The sequence below is a fragment of the Ascaphus truei genome, chromosome 2, assembly GCF_040206685.1.
Source record: "Ascaphus truei isolate aAscTru1 chromosome 2, aAscTru1.hap1, whole genome shotgun sequence".
NCBI classification, from domain to species: Eukaryota; Metazoa; Chordata; class Amphibia; order Anura; family Ascaphidae; genus Ascaphus; species Ascaphus truei.
In genome coordinates, this window is record NC_134484.1 from 333,461,998 (window position 1) to 333,475,484 (window position 13,487).

Below are 13,487 nucleotides of genomic sequence, written 5' to 3' on the forward strand. Positions count from 1 at the left end.
TATTTTTTATTATAAGGCTGCGTCCACGCTAGCGCTGTGCACGCAGCGCTTGCCGTGTTTAGTTCCTGCAATGTGAATTGTCACGTCCCCACTCATGCGGCTTGTGCGCGGGCACGTAAGCTCTCCCAAGCTTAGTGCTTACGGAGACAATTCAGTTTGAGTTTGGAGCGCAGAGCAGAGTCATGACCCTGTTCTGACCAATGGGGAGAGAGAGGCAGTATAGGCTTACCAGAGATAGGTGGAAGGGGGGATATACTGTAGGAGCAGGAAGGAGAGAGGAGCAGGGTGGGGAGAGAGGGATGCAAGGGGGGGGGGGGAGAGTGGAGAGAAGGGGGGGTTAAGAGAGAAGGGGGGGAATGAGAGAATGGAGGGAAGGTGGGAGGGAGAGAATGGAGGAACACACACACACATACAGACATATACGCAGAGACACACACACACAGCCCCGATCCGGCCAATGACACGCCCCTGCCTTAATAGCCACGCGCCCCCACTCCTGCTCTAAAATTATGCAGGACAGCCGATCACTCATGCTTGGAGAGTTGGTGATGTCACCGCTCTCAAGCATGAGCGAGCGCTGCAGCAGCATGGCCGCAGCCTTATCACGAGGGGCCCTCTGGAAATTTTTGAATACTAGAATGTAAGCTCTTTTGCAGCTAAAAATAAATAATGCTAAGTTAAAGCAATCACTACAATAATGAACCATAACAGAATAGCTATATATGTAAGTAAGATATTTATTAAGTGCTCAGTCAGTCAACTCTCTTATCCACAGCATACATATGTAAAAAGCAACTGCACCCATAGCTTCTGGAAATAGTGAGTTTCCTACTGTATAGTGTAGCAAAGTTTGCACCTAGTCCCTGTTAGCGCACACTTTAATTACAAAATGTTCTTCATCGAACGCTAAATTCACCACTAATATAAGACAGGTGCAATTTAATGTGTATAGTAGCAAACACAAACCTCAACTGGGTCACAGCTGCATCTTCCTATATGTTTGCATAAGTATCACTGTGTATTATTTTTTACACTATTATCACTGGTTAATATCTGATTATTTGGAGCGCCACATTTTGATAAGTTTTCTTTTGTATGCAATTTAATGTGTGAATGCATACATTGGAGCTCATGTAAATATATTAGGCATAGACACGCCTCCACTCCGTCTGAGGAGTCTTTAGCTTACCATCTCTCACTCAGGATTTTGCCTTTTGGACAAGTCTAAATTTGGGTCTTAAACCTAAATTAGGCATAAACCACCATTTAGTGCGTGCACAATGTGTTTGTGCGATGACTCGACTGTCGTTAGCCAAGTCAACATTGGCCCCATGGTCTCAGATTTTCCTGCAAAAGTGTCTTGATACATACGGCTTTTCTGTTGAATTATGTTTCTTCACTTTTCAGGTCTTCTCTAAAACATATGTACAGTATGCTTGAATTTTTTTGCAATTTAACGAATTCTTACCCTTTATGTTTATTTTATAGGTATCTTTGGGCCTGTGCTTTATCTTGATGTTTGGAAATTCCATGCTGCTTACGTCCTATTATGCCTCTTCTCTGATAGTTATTTGTGTAAGTACTTTGACAAATATGTATTTTGTTCACTTCATTAATGTCTTGATTGTATTAAGAACACATTTACAGATAAAATAAGTATATATATATATAAAATGTGAACAAAATAACATTACCATATACACTTAAAAAGTAACTTTTAATAATAACAATAGTGTATCATTATGTATACAATATGATCCCAATATGAGAGAGCGTTTTTGACACGTGACACACACTCGTCAGGTTTTAGACCAGTACTGACGTCATTAATTATCGCGTCTCCGAGCAGACAGTCAGGGAAAGGAGAACGCTGCTCCGGTGTGATATTCCAACACGGAGCGGGTGTCCTGTTAAAAATACATTAGGGACTGCTGATTAGCTGTAAGTACCTTACCTTCATTATATATCTGATTATGTGATCCAAAGCAATGGACACTTATCTGACACTTGACAGTGGCATCTGAACACTGGGGTGGATACATTTTTTACTCAGTGGATCCACTACTGCTGTCTCATTTGCAGCAATAATACTTTATTTATAACTTGTCCTCTTTAGGATGCATTCTAATAGTACAGTATCTATATCAGAGGTTACATTTATTGAAATATATTCCGTTAGCTCCACTGCTCCAACAGCTTTTCACTGCAGCAAGAAAACACATATTGATAGTATTCACACTAGAGGTTACAATTTAGTCAATACAGGCAACTAGTGCTTGTCTAATTGACTTAAGCACTTGAATACCAACAGATTCTTGCTCACCATTTTTTAACCATTTGGTTGACATAATTCAGTATCAGCAAATTCAATTGCTGTGGTTTACAAACTGTTGTCACTCTCAGTGTGGTCTGTTCAGGATATGTTAGCGCAATATTACTTTTTCAATACACCGTAAATAGAGACAACCCAACCACAGACTGATTACCAGTTCACAACTAATTAATGCCCACAGAGGGTGTAGTTCATCGCACCATTAGATCTATTCGGTGAAACTCAGCACCGACTAATCAATGACTAACACTGACGCTATTTATTTGTTATTTGCAACCAGGCAAAAGCTATTGACTTGAGCATAGACTGAATTAACTACAACAACCACCTAACCATGATGCTAGCAGCCATCTGACACTATTATTTTGTCATTAGCCCGTATCTTTTAGCATCCTATTGTGACGGTGCTCATCTCTAACCAGGAGACCGACCCACAGGGTTAACACAGGATATGAGAACTGACCACAGGCCTTGGGATTGAGTCCTGATTGGGAGAATATCCGGGTCACAGGCCGAGGTCAGAACGGGGTGTGGCAGCATTTTCAAGATCACGGTTCCAAGGTCAGGGCAGGATGCAGCAATGTAGTCAAGGTCACGGTTCCAAGATCAGGGCAGGAGAGAGGCAAACAAAATCCAAGGGAAAGCTAAGGTTTAGGACAGGCGAATCTCAAGCAGGATACCATCAGGAGTCCAGCTGCTCAAGGCTCAAACACCTTGCTCAGGCATTGACTTAGAGTAAATGACTTCCCTATAAATGCCTATCCCAGGTGCAGCCAATTGCAATCTCTACCTAGAGATGGGTGTATGAAGTCATCACAGCCATTTTGATTGAGGCCGAAGTGTGGTCACTTCCAGGTTTCTTCCATCTTGTAGGATGCAAAGCAACCTAAGATGTCCACCATGCTGGTAGAGGGATAATGACCGTGGCGGCAGACGCTGACACCTATATGGTGGCATTCTCTGACACTTTTTTCCACGCTAAACCTGTAACTACAGCATGTCTGAGGTTTCTATCCTACACTCCTAAGTGGGATCATATTTGATATATTATCTCATTATTAAAAGTAACTTTTTAAGTGAATATGGTAATATTATTTTTTCACATATTTAATATATATATTTCATCTGTAAATATCATAAAAGGTTATATTTTAAACTTTACACATCACGTTGTCTGAGTGCATTCTCTAAAAAGAGTCTTTCACTCTTCCTTTTTTTGACCTCATTGTGTTTACTCTTTTCTTTGCACCTTTGCCAAACTAATTAGGCCGAGGCAAGAGTATTTGTCTGTTTTATTGTGCTAAGAACACATGCTGAATTCTGTTATATGGTTGTCAGACAAATATAGTGATACAAGACTGGAGTAAAGTGCTCAACAATTTTCATGTTAATTTATGGATCAACTTCTCTGATTTAAATGGGCATTTAACATATGCTGCCGTTGCAGGGATGGGAAAATACGACTAGATTCCCTAACAGCTTAGTGCAATCACTTTTACGATGCAAGGAGCAATCCCTCCTAGAGCCAAAGTGTACTAATGGCAGTGGCATGTTTAAAGGGGTACATCTTAGTGCTTTTTTTACCCAAACTCGACACTGGTAACTTTTTAAAGTTAGTTTGTAAACATGTTAAGTTGGGACTTGGGAAGAGTTTGATGTCCTCTAGCTATTCCGTTTTTTTCTGATATCACTGTGATTTGCAAATTATTTCCAAAGAAATAAAAGCAGCCAAATACATGCTTGCAGTGCTGTTTTGTTTAAGGAAGCCAATTCAATTGTTAATTCAACAGGGAGGTTTTCTACAGAACACCCATTGCAGCAAAATAAGAAACATATTATTTGAAATAAGAGAGGTTCTTGGTTTCTGGTTTTATCTGCAGTTATACTGTATTGTACACACATTATACACAAAAACAGTTCTGCACTGTGGCATATACCTGTATCGCTCTTCTCTACAGAGCACCACATAGTTCTGGATAAGTACAAAATGTTCAGTGTGTGTATGAAAAAACTGTTGAATATGGGTAAAGGTTGGCAATTTTTCTGTCCAACTATGGCCCAAGTACCCCCTTGTCAAATCTACTATGGTTTTGTGAGTATACCTGTAGAGGGAGATACTCAATTCTCTATGTATCCCCTCATAGAAGATTTAGAGAGTGCTGTCTAGATACCAACTTTTATAAGTTCTGTCCAAAAGGTTATTTTTTCCCGGCTACGTTGGATTATACCTTGGGTTGTGATTGCACTCACAAACGTTTTTGCACTGAACTGCTTACCAAACCTAGACATAAGTCATGCGAAAGGCACACGATTTTTAACATTTGTATTTTAATTCAACTTTATAATATTAACCTTTTTGCTGCCGTTATGTTCCCAGTGGGAACTGGGTACATCATGTTATTTTTGCTTGTTTTTTTAGCGGGTACATTGCGTTTACCAATACACCAGTGAACACAACCCAGTGCCCATTCACCAATTCCATTCAAGTCACTGGGGAGTGCAGTTGCGACCATTTTATTTTTTACCGAATCGATCATATGATTGCTGTCCTGGAAGTCTGGTGGCACACGGGTCCGGCAGCATAAAGTTTAATATATTGGCATACTGTATGGCCTCAATGACTAACTCTAAACAGGAGAACATCCATCACTATAACAAACACAATACATATTGCTTTCACCAGGGGGTAATTGAGTTTACACCCATATTTGTCTAAACAGCAAATTCCAACTTTGCAGTTATCAGTGCTAAATTATTAGGCAGTTCATGGAAAACATACGCCAATCTAGCAGATCTTAAAGGTTCATTAAACATTACTCTTTGTTTTCACCCCTCCCTGTAATGCCTTGCTCTATCTTGTCCCGTCTTCCCCACCTTACACTCTCCTCCATCATGCTCTTCTCCTCTTTGCAAGCTCTCCTCCTCTCTCTTTGCACTCCCTGCCTTACTGTCTGCTCCTCTATGTGCATACTACACTCCCTCCTCTCCTATTCATCTCATCTGTCGCTTCCTCTCCTTGCTGTCTGTTTCCTCCTATTATTGTCTCTCCTCCCTTCTCTTTGCACTCCCTCCTGCCCTAAGTGCACACTGCTCTCCATTCCCTCCTCCTTCTCATCCCTCTGTCTCCTCTCCTTGCTGTCTCATCCTCTCCTTGCTGTCTCCTCTTCTCCTTGCTGTCTCCTCCTCTCCTTGCTGTCTCCTCCTCTCCTTGCTCTCTCTCTGTTTGCACCTCCTTCTCACCTTGGTGTCTGCTCTCCATTCCCTCCTCCTTCTCATCCCTCTGTCTCCTCTCCTTGCTGTCTCATCCTCTCCTTGCTGTCTCTGTTTCCTCCTCCTACTCACCTTCGTGTCTGTTCTCCATTCCCTCCTCCTTGTCATCCCTCTGTCTCCTCCTCTCCTTGCTGTCTCATCCTCTCCTTGCTGTCTCATCCTCTCCTTGCTGTCTCTCTGTTTCCTCCTCCTACTCACCTTCGTGTCTGTTCTCCATTCCCTCCTCCTTGACATCCCTCTGTCTCCTCCTCTCCTTGCTGTCTCCTCCTCTCCTTGCTGGGTCATCCTCTCCTTGCTGTCTTTCTGTTTCCTTCTCCTACTCACCTTGGTGTCTCTCTTCCCCTCTCTTTGCACTCCCTCCTGCCCAAAGTGAACACTGCTCTCCATTCCCTCCTCATCATCATCCCCCTGTCTCCTCCTCTCCTTGCTTGCTCTCTCTCTCTTCTCCTCTTATTGCTCTCTCCCTCTATCTCCTCCTCCGTGCTGTCTCTCTGTCTCCTCCCTCCTTGCTGTCTCTCCTCTTCTTGCTGTCACTCCTACCCTATTTGCTATCTCTCTATCTCCCCTCCTTGCTCCTCTCCTTGAGTGACATCATAATGAGTTTTAGACATGTTAGCCTTTTATATATATTGATTACATTAAGTAGGACATTAACATCTGTCACTCTCCCTCTGCACCCCACTGCCATTAAAATCCTCTCCTTCTTGGGTGAGTTTGAGGCCGCTGAGTCTATCACAGAGGGGGAGGGATGTGCAGTCTCATTAGCTGGGCCTTGGTGAGTGACAGGCTGATAATATAACAATATGCATTGTTGCAGAAATTTCATGTGGAATCTGTAAATAACGATCATGTTGCTCATTAGAAGCGTATATCTACATACAAAAGAATCTCCATGACTTATACACCTGTAAAATTAGCATTCCTCACCACCTGTTTGTTTAAAGGATTTCACTGTGCACAATATTAGATATATTAATATAAATTGGAAGACTGAAAGTCCATATGTAAAACTAGACAGGCAACGAACTAGTTGTTTGGAAAATATTTACCTTTATGAATGTTATTTTCTTCTGCTACAGAAATTTTTCTCACAATACTGTATTTACACCTCATTTGTCATCTCTTAAAAGCAGAGGTGTACTGTATAAAGGTACTGAATATTGATATATTGATGTACATATCCAAGATCAAAAGCTTTATATAATTATTATTTTTAGTGCTGGGGGAGGAGGAATTTAAAGCCAATACATTGCAGTACCAAATGGAAATTAGCTCAGAATAATATTCTTGGAGAAATAACTAAATATTTAGAAATTGTAACCTCAATTGGATGGTATTAAGGTACAAATTATTATTAATGGCTTCCCCCTTCCTGCTCTTAAATCATTAAAGCTGAAACTATTTTTTCATATGATACAAAGATGAACACAGCACTTTACAGAATTAGCACATGCAAGACAAAATGCAGAGAACATTTATATAATAATGAACACAGGGATGTGTTCCCAGCACTCAGGATGAACATAATTGAAATAGAGTATGTCATAAAAATATTTTACTTATATATAAAGATTAAACAAGGCAAACATCAAAACATATCCTTGATTTACTTAATACTGATATAGAATGAATACAAAATATATACACCTATGTCACATAAAATATAGGCACACAGCAAAAATAATAATAAGGAAGGAAAACACGGTAGGGAAAAAAAAGGGGGTAGGGGATTAAGGGGTGCAACGTTTCGGGGCACCTAGCCCCTTCTTCTGGACCGTTCCCTTAGATCAATCAGATCCAGGTACTTCCCTTACTTTTTTTTATTTATATAATAAGAGTTTACCAAAACATTAAAAAGAGAATAACGGGGGGCGTGGCCAAGACTCTGAACTGAGCAGTCGCATGTCAGTTCAGCGCCGCGAAAAAAGACGATTATTAGCACTAAATCATTTAAAATAAAGGCCCCTTCCAGGCTTAAATTAAAAGGGGTAGATAATTTAAAAAAATAAGAGACTCCTCTGTGGCGTGATCGCTGCTCCAAGGACACATTCTTGTCCCAAGAGGGGCCTCTGCAGTCACTGCTCCACGAGGAGCTCAAGATGGCCACTGGACACGTGTGGTTTTACTGACTTTAGACCCGCCGATCGGTCAGTGACCAGAGGAAAGAGTTCAGCGAGAACGAGTGCCCCTGAGTTCAATTTGTTTAAAAATAAACACAACTGTGACTCTAGTCTTTTGAAATATATTGGTATCCAAATTGTTAACATTGGAAGACGTGGGGGAGATAGAGATAAGATGCTTTCAAAACAGGAAAGTCTGTGGATTTATAAAATGCAAACTCTGTCCCCTCTAGGACTTAATGAAGAACTCGACGTTTGGTCTCTTTACTAAAAATAAATAAAAAAAATTTTTAAATAATTTTAAATTATTGGTTTAAAATATGTTATAATAATTTAATAATATTTTAAAATCTGTCATTTTTAGAGTATAGGTGTATTCTCTATGTAGGTCACAAAACTGGTGTTATACCTCTCCTATATATTTTTCTTTTCTTTTTTCCTCTTTCATATATACCTTATAGATCTTTTTAAATAACAATTATATTAAGTGTTTGATTTTATGTACTAATATATGTTTTTTTATATTTCTAGCAACATCGCCAAAAAGTTCTTTGTTTGATTAAATAAATATATTGTGTGTATTTTATGTAAAATAATTATGTTTGCTTGGAAACACTTGTGTTTTATTGTACCTCCCACATGAGAGGCTGGACTTTTTGATAAGCAGCCAATCATAAGAGATCTGTGGGTATATGAAGCGCCCCCATGAATTAATCCTCCATTCCCTGACGAAGTGTTGTAAACACGAAACGCGTTGGACTGAGGGCGCATTCATTTATTACTTTATTCCTTTTAACTGGATGTTTTAATACTTCACATTGTCTGATTGCTCGCGACCCTAAGCGGGCACTATACGGAACATCCTTGGGACTTCCAGCTTCCTCAAGCAGTGACTCACTCGCGCACAACGCTGACGCCGCCCGATGACGTCACGGATGTGCGTCTAGCGTTCTCCGAGTGAGCGGCTGACGGTGAGGTTCCCTGCAGCGGCACACAGAGCCGAACCACTCTCCGCCCTGTGTGGCGTTTGAAGCCGATGTTCAGAGGGCTGGATACCGGTGATAGGACTTTCCACCGTGACACACGGTATTGGAGTGTTCTCTTCATCTGGAGTGGCAGTTCCCCTGCGGTGACGACTGCTGTATTCTGCAAGCTGTTCCACGAGACCTGTGAGAAGCCAGCTGACCTAGAAGTCCTGTACCCTGAGCACAGATTGGTAACATGTCCATAACATGTTCTGCTTAAATCTAACTATATTGATGTAAGTGTGATACTCACCAGTTTACTAATGCCTTAAACTAGCCCCAGCATTTCTGCATTGATTAATGGACCATCAGATTAACAGTGGGGGTCCCTGGCAGTCCCATTCAAACTGAATGGGACTGCCAGGGACCCCTGCTGTGTTAATCCTATGGGTCATTTTCAAAGCAGAAATGCCTTAAACTTGCCTTAAACTAGCCCAGCACATAACCAGAATGTAACCGGGCTAGTTTAAGGCAAGTGTATATCCAGGTCAAAGAAATGAATTCTTAACCCCTTAGGTGCTCAATAGTTTTGCAGGTGGTGCTGTGAGCCTTGGAAAGAGTAATGTCATGAAAACCACACCACACTGCTATATGAAGCAGCATGAAAGTATAACCTGATGTCTCTCCCAGCGGCTGGCTCAGAATGAGCTCCAAAAACGCCGAGATAGAAAGACTCACGGTTAGTAGGTGGTGTGGTGAATGGAATCTTGGTTGTGGTCTTCCGTGCCTCGGTATCTGCTGCCACGCAAGGCCAGATGTAGTGGCCTCGGCACCCGTATGGAGCGTGGATGATTCCGCCGCCAACGCTCCTGCAGCAGAGCAGTCGCGGAGGGCGGTCACATGACCGGCGGCTCAAGTGTCGCTTCAGAGATGACGAGGAACAGCGTGGGACCAGCGTGTAGGCTCAGCACCAACCCGGCGTGCCTGCAGTGAGTGGTAGATAGAAAAAAATCTTCCCCCAAACAGGACAGGTAAACAGCAGCACAGCAATGGATGGAGAGAGGCTGGTGGTCAGTTAAAAGAAGACTTTATTCAAACAGCGTGCTGTCAGGTCCTCTGATGCGTTTCGGCCCGTAGGACCTTCCTACGGGCCGAAACGCGTCAGAGGACCTGACAGCACGCTGTTTGAATAAAGTCTTCTTTTAACTGACCACCAGCCTCTCTCCATCCATTGCTGTGCTGCTGTTTACCTGTCCTGTTTGGGGGAAGATTTTTTTCTAGTTTAAGGCAAGCTTTAGAATTGTTGTGGCCTCGTCTGTATTTGACAATACAGTCGCAGAGATGAAAAAGGAAATCTCAGGTCAGGGAGAACGTACAGACTCGGTAGAGAAGAAAATAGACAAGGTGGTCATCCATCAGAAGTAAATGGGAGCGGAGATGAAGGAGGTCAAGCACAGATAGCAGACCTGCAGGAGAAACAAGAGGATGCAGAAAACAGAGAGCGCAGAAACAATGTCAGGATCAAGGGAGTCCCAGAGACGATCCAGGATATGGAAGACTTTATGGGTCGCTGGCTGACAAAAACACTACCAGACTTCTCGGAAGAATTATTTTGATTAGACAGGTGTCACAGGGTGCTGAGGATTAGACCACAGCCAGGAGAAAGACATTGGGACGTGATTGCTAGGTTCCACTACTTTCAGACGAAGGAAGCTTTCACGACAGCCACGAGAATTCCCGACCAACTGAGTTTTGAAAACGCTTCCCTTCAGGTGTTCACCAATCCATCGCCTATCACCCTAAACCGAAGAAGAAATCTAAAAGAGGTGACGGCGAGCTTGCGATCAGCGGGTGTCAAATATCGCTGGGCCTTCCCCTTCAGACTCCAGGTGATCAGGGAGGGGAATATCCTTTCAATCAGATACCCGGAGGAGGGCCCGGCCTTTCTACGTATGTTGGGGTTAGCAGCATCTGATGAGAGAGACCAAGCACAAAGTCTCCCAGGAATCAAATAAACCTGGACGACTCAACAATCAAGGAGGGACTGCATGCCACAGACACCTGCTTCGAAGGAGATGAGGCCAGTCTAATTTCTGCTATGATCAAAGGGAGATGTTCCAGGAGGAGAGGCTGTTTTTTGTCCGGATGAAAATAACGGGAGATACCGGCTCATTCAGGCTGGTAGGGGGGGGATGCAGAATTCTCTGTCCCGTAGTGAAATGGGGGAGCCCTTAGTCTGGTTGTTGGAGGTCTCACGGGATTGTCTCGGGAGGGGGGAGGCCGGGGTCAACCCTTCATTCTTCGAGTCTGCTGGGAAGATTATGGTGTTTCCCGGAAGATCCCCACAGAGTCTCGGAGGGGTTCGGTCTTGGCTACCCTCATTCTAGAGAGATGGGGCAAAGGACCTTGAACTGTCGAACAATAGATGGCTCTTGGCCGTCAACATTATATGCTTTAAAGATGGTATAAAGTCAGTTTGCTTGTTAGTTGCCTGCCCTCCCAAGGATTGAAGCATATAATCAAGTTTAAGTTTTTAAGAAGTTTCCCAAAATGTATTATAGTTGTTGACAAAGGTTATCCGGGTGGTTTAACATGAAAGTAGCTTAGACTGCCCCAGGTAATCTGATATCCCCCCCCCGCCACCCATGAAGCTAGTCGAAGATAAGAGCCTGGTCGTGTTCTAGCTAGATGTCTATGGGGGCCCTCCCTGGGAAAAATGGTTGAGATATGTGAGAGCAGTTAAAATAGTTCAAGCTAAGGTTCAAGTTAAATCAGTTTCTAATCTATCTGTTGTAATATTGTAAAGTAGAAAAGTTTGAAATAAGGAACAAGGTTGTTCATGTTAATCAAAGATTGGTGAATGAGTTGTTGTAGAAGGTGAGGAAATATATTCCTCGGAATAATCAGGAATATTTTGTGGAGCTACAGTATGCATAGCCCATGTCTGGGAATCGGAGCACTGCGAGGCTCGGTTCATGCAGTGCTTTACCCCACCTACCAAGTGCCAGAAATGGCGCCAGTGCCCTTTTACCCCATTTCTGTTTTTTTCTCCTTTTTGTCCCCTTACAGTTAAGGGCAATTGAGCATCATGGGGTAGATATCCCATGTCGGTTCACCCCCACCCTATTCGAACTCCCAGTTGATCCCATCCTTATTGGTGCCATAGGGTCTAACAAATACAATCTAAAATATGGTTCAAGTGGACTCACAGACCACGTTACAAGACCCAAACATAAACTAGCTAATACTATCTTCCTAACCCTGTCATTCGGACTCTTCTAGCATTACCACAATATTAAGAGGGGATAAGCTGCAAGTCCATAAGAATATACACGAGCAACGAGATCTAATCCCTCCCTAATGAATGATGGTCCTTGAGATAATATTAGTTGAAGGAACACAGGGCACAAACAGATTTGGAATAACTAACTCATTTATTGAGCCAAACACAACGTTTCGACCTTATTGGTCTTTATCAAGTGATATAGTGGCACATCCGCCAGTGTCCTCACCGCATCCGGATTCACGGGCAGGGGGTAAGGGGACAGGTTGGTGGATGTGACGCAATACACTATCCGAAGCCATCAAGCTGTGGGAGGAACTCAAGACAGACAGCTTTTACCATTACCTCTACGGCACGAGACGATCTCAAGCTTACCTTCCTATTTAATGTGCCTGTTTTTAATGTACACCATGTGAGTAGATATATTGTTGCTACTTTTATTACTGTTGATAAATGTTTTACTGGTCTGCACTAGTGGCTCTCTCTGTTGTCTCTCTTCTCCCTGAGATTTACCACGACTGAATATACAGGCCCGCTTTAAGTACACTCACTTTAAGTACACTCGCGAGTAAGTACATATCGCCTAATAGGCAAACGGCAGCTCACGCATGCGCCTGTCATCACGTCTTGAACAGCAATACCGGATCCCTACCTGTACCAAAGCTGTGCGCAAGTGGGGAGACTCTAGAGCCTGTTACAAATGCATTATTTACATTAGTTATGCACGTATATAACGATTGCAGTACAGTACATGCATCGATAAGTGGGAAAAGGTAGTGCTTCACTATAAGTACATTTTCGCTTTACATACATGCTCCGGTCCCATTGCGTACGTTAATGTGGGGTATGCCTATACACCAGAAAAGCTGCTGACAAGCCACTCTATACTGCTGGGTTCATTCTTACTTCTTGTAAGTAGGTTCTTCATAGAAGCCAAGTTTTTTTTCCCTTTCCCCATTTCCATTGTGCGGCAGAAGTGCACTAGATTTTCTTTCCTTCTCTTCTTGGGGTGTTCCTGATTTATGTGCTCCCTCTGAATCCTGGACGTGTCTACATGCAATAAGGGATCCATTACAATTCCCATCGGAGGTTGAGACTTTATTTCATCACCTTACACAAGATTATATTTATTCGTTTATTTTGAGCACTTTTTTTCATATTGTCACTATTATTATATTTCACTTCACTATATTTTAGCACTGTGTTTAAAGCGCCTATCTAAATTACTTGGGTTTACAAAAATATAACGGTCGCCAATGTATATGCCCCAAATGAAAATAGTACAATGTCCGTTAGAGCCTTCTTTGACATACTTACAAAAATAGCTGAAGGTCAAATAATAATGGGAGGGGACTTTAACTTGGTGTTGGATGAATGACTGCCCAACCAACCGCACGTAACTATGCGAGAAGAGCAGAGATTAAAGATTAAAGTTTTAAAAAGAGAACTGGAGGCCCTGAAGCTACAGTTGGAGGGAATCACATCCTCTAGAAAAAGATTATAATTTTTACTCCAGT

At 42.4% G+C, this 13,487-nt stretch overlaps 1 protein-coding gene across 6 annotated transcripts in view; it reads left to right on the plus strand.

Moving 5' to 3' along the window:
* DPY19L1 (dpy-19 like C-mannosyltransferase 1) overlaps window positions 1-13,487 on the plus strand; it is a 251,591-nt gene that overhangs the window by 141,194 nt on the left and 96,910 nt on the right. For all 6 annotated transcript variants that reach the window (XM_075586669.1, XM_075586667.1, XM_075586666.1 and 3 more), the window contains one exon: window positions 1,489-1,575. In XM_075586669.1, coding sequence (XP_075442784.1) covers window positions 1,489-1,575 — 87 coding nt within the window. The remainder of the gene's footprint in view (window positions 1-1,488; window positions 1,576-13,487) is intronic.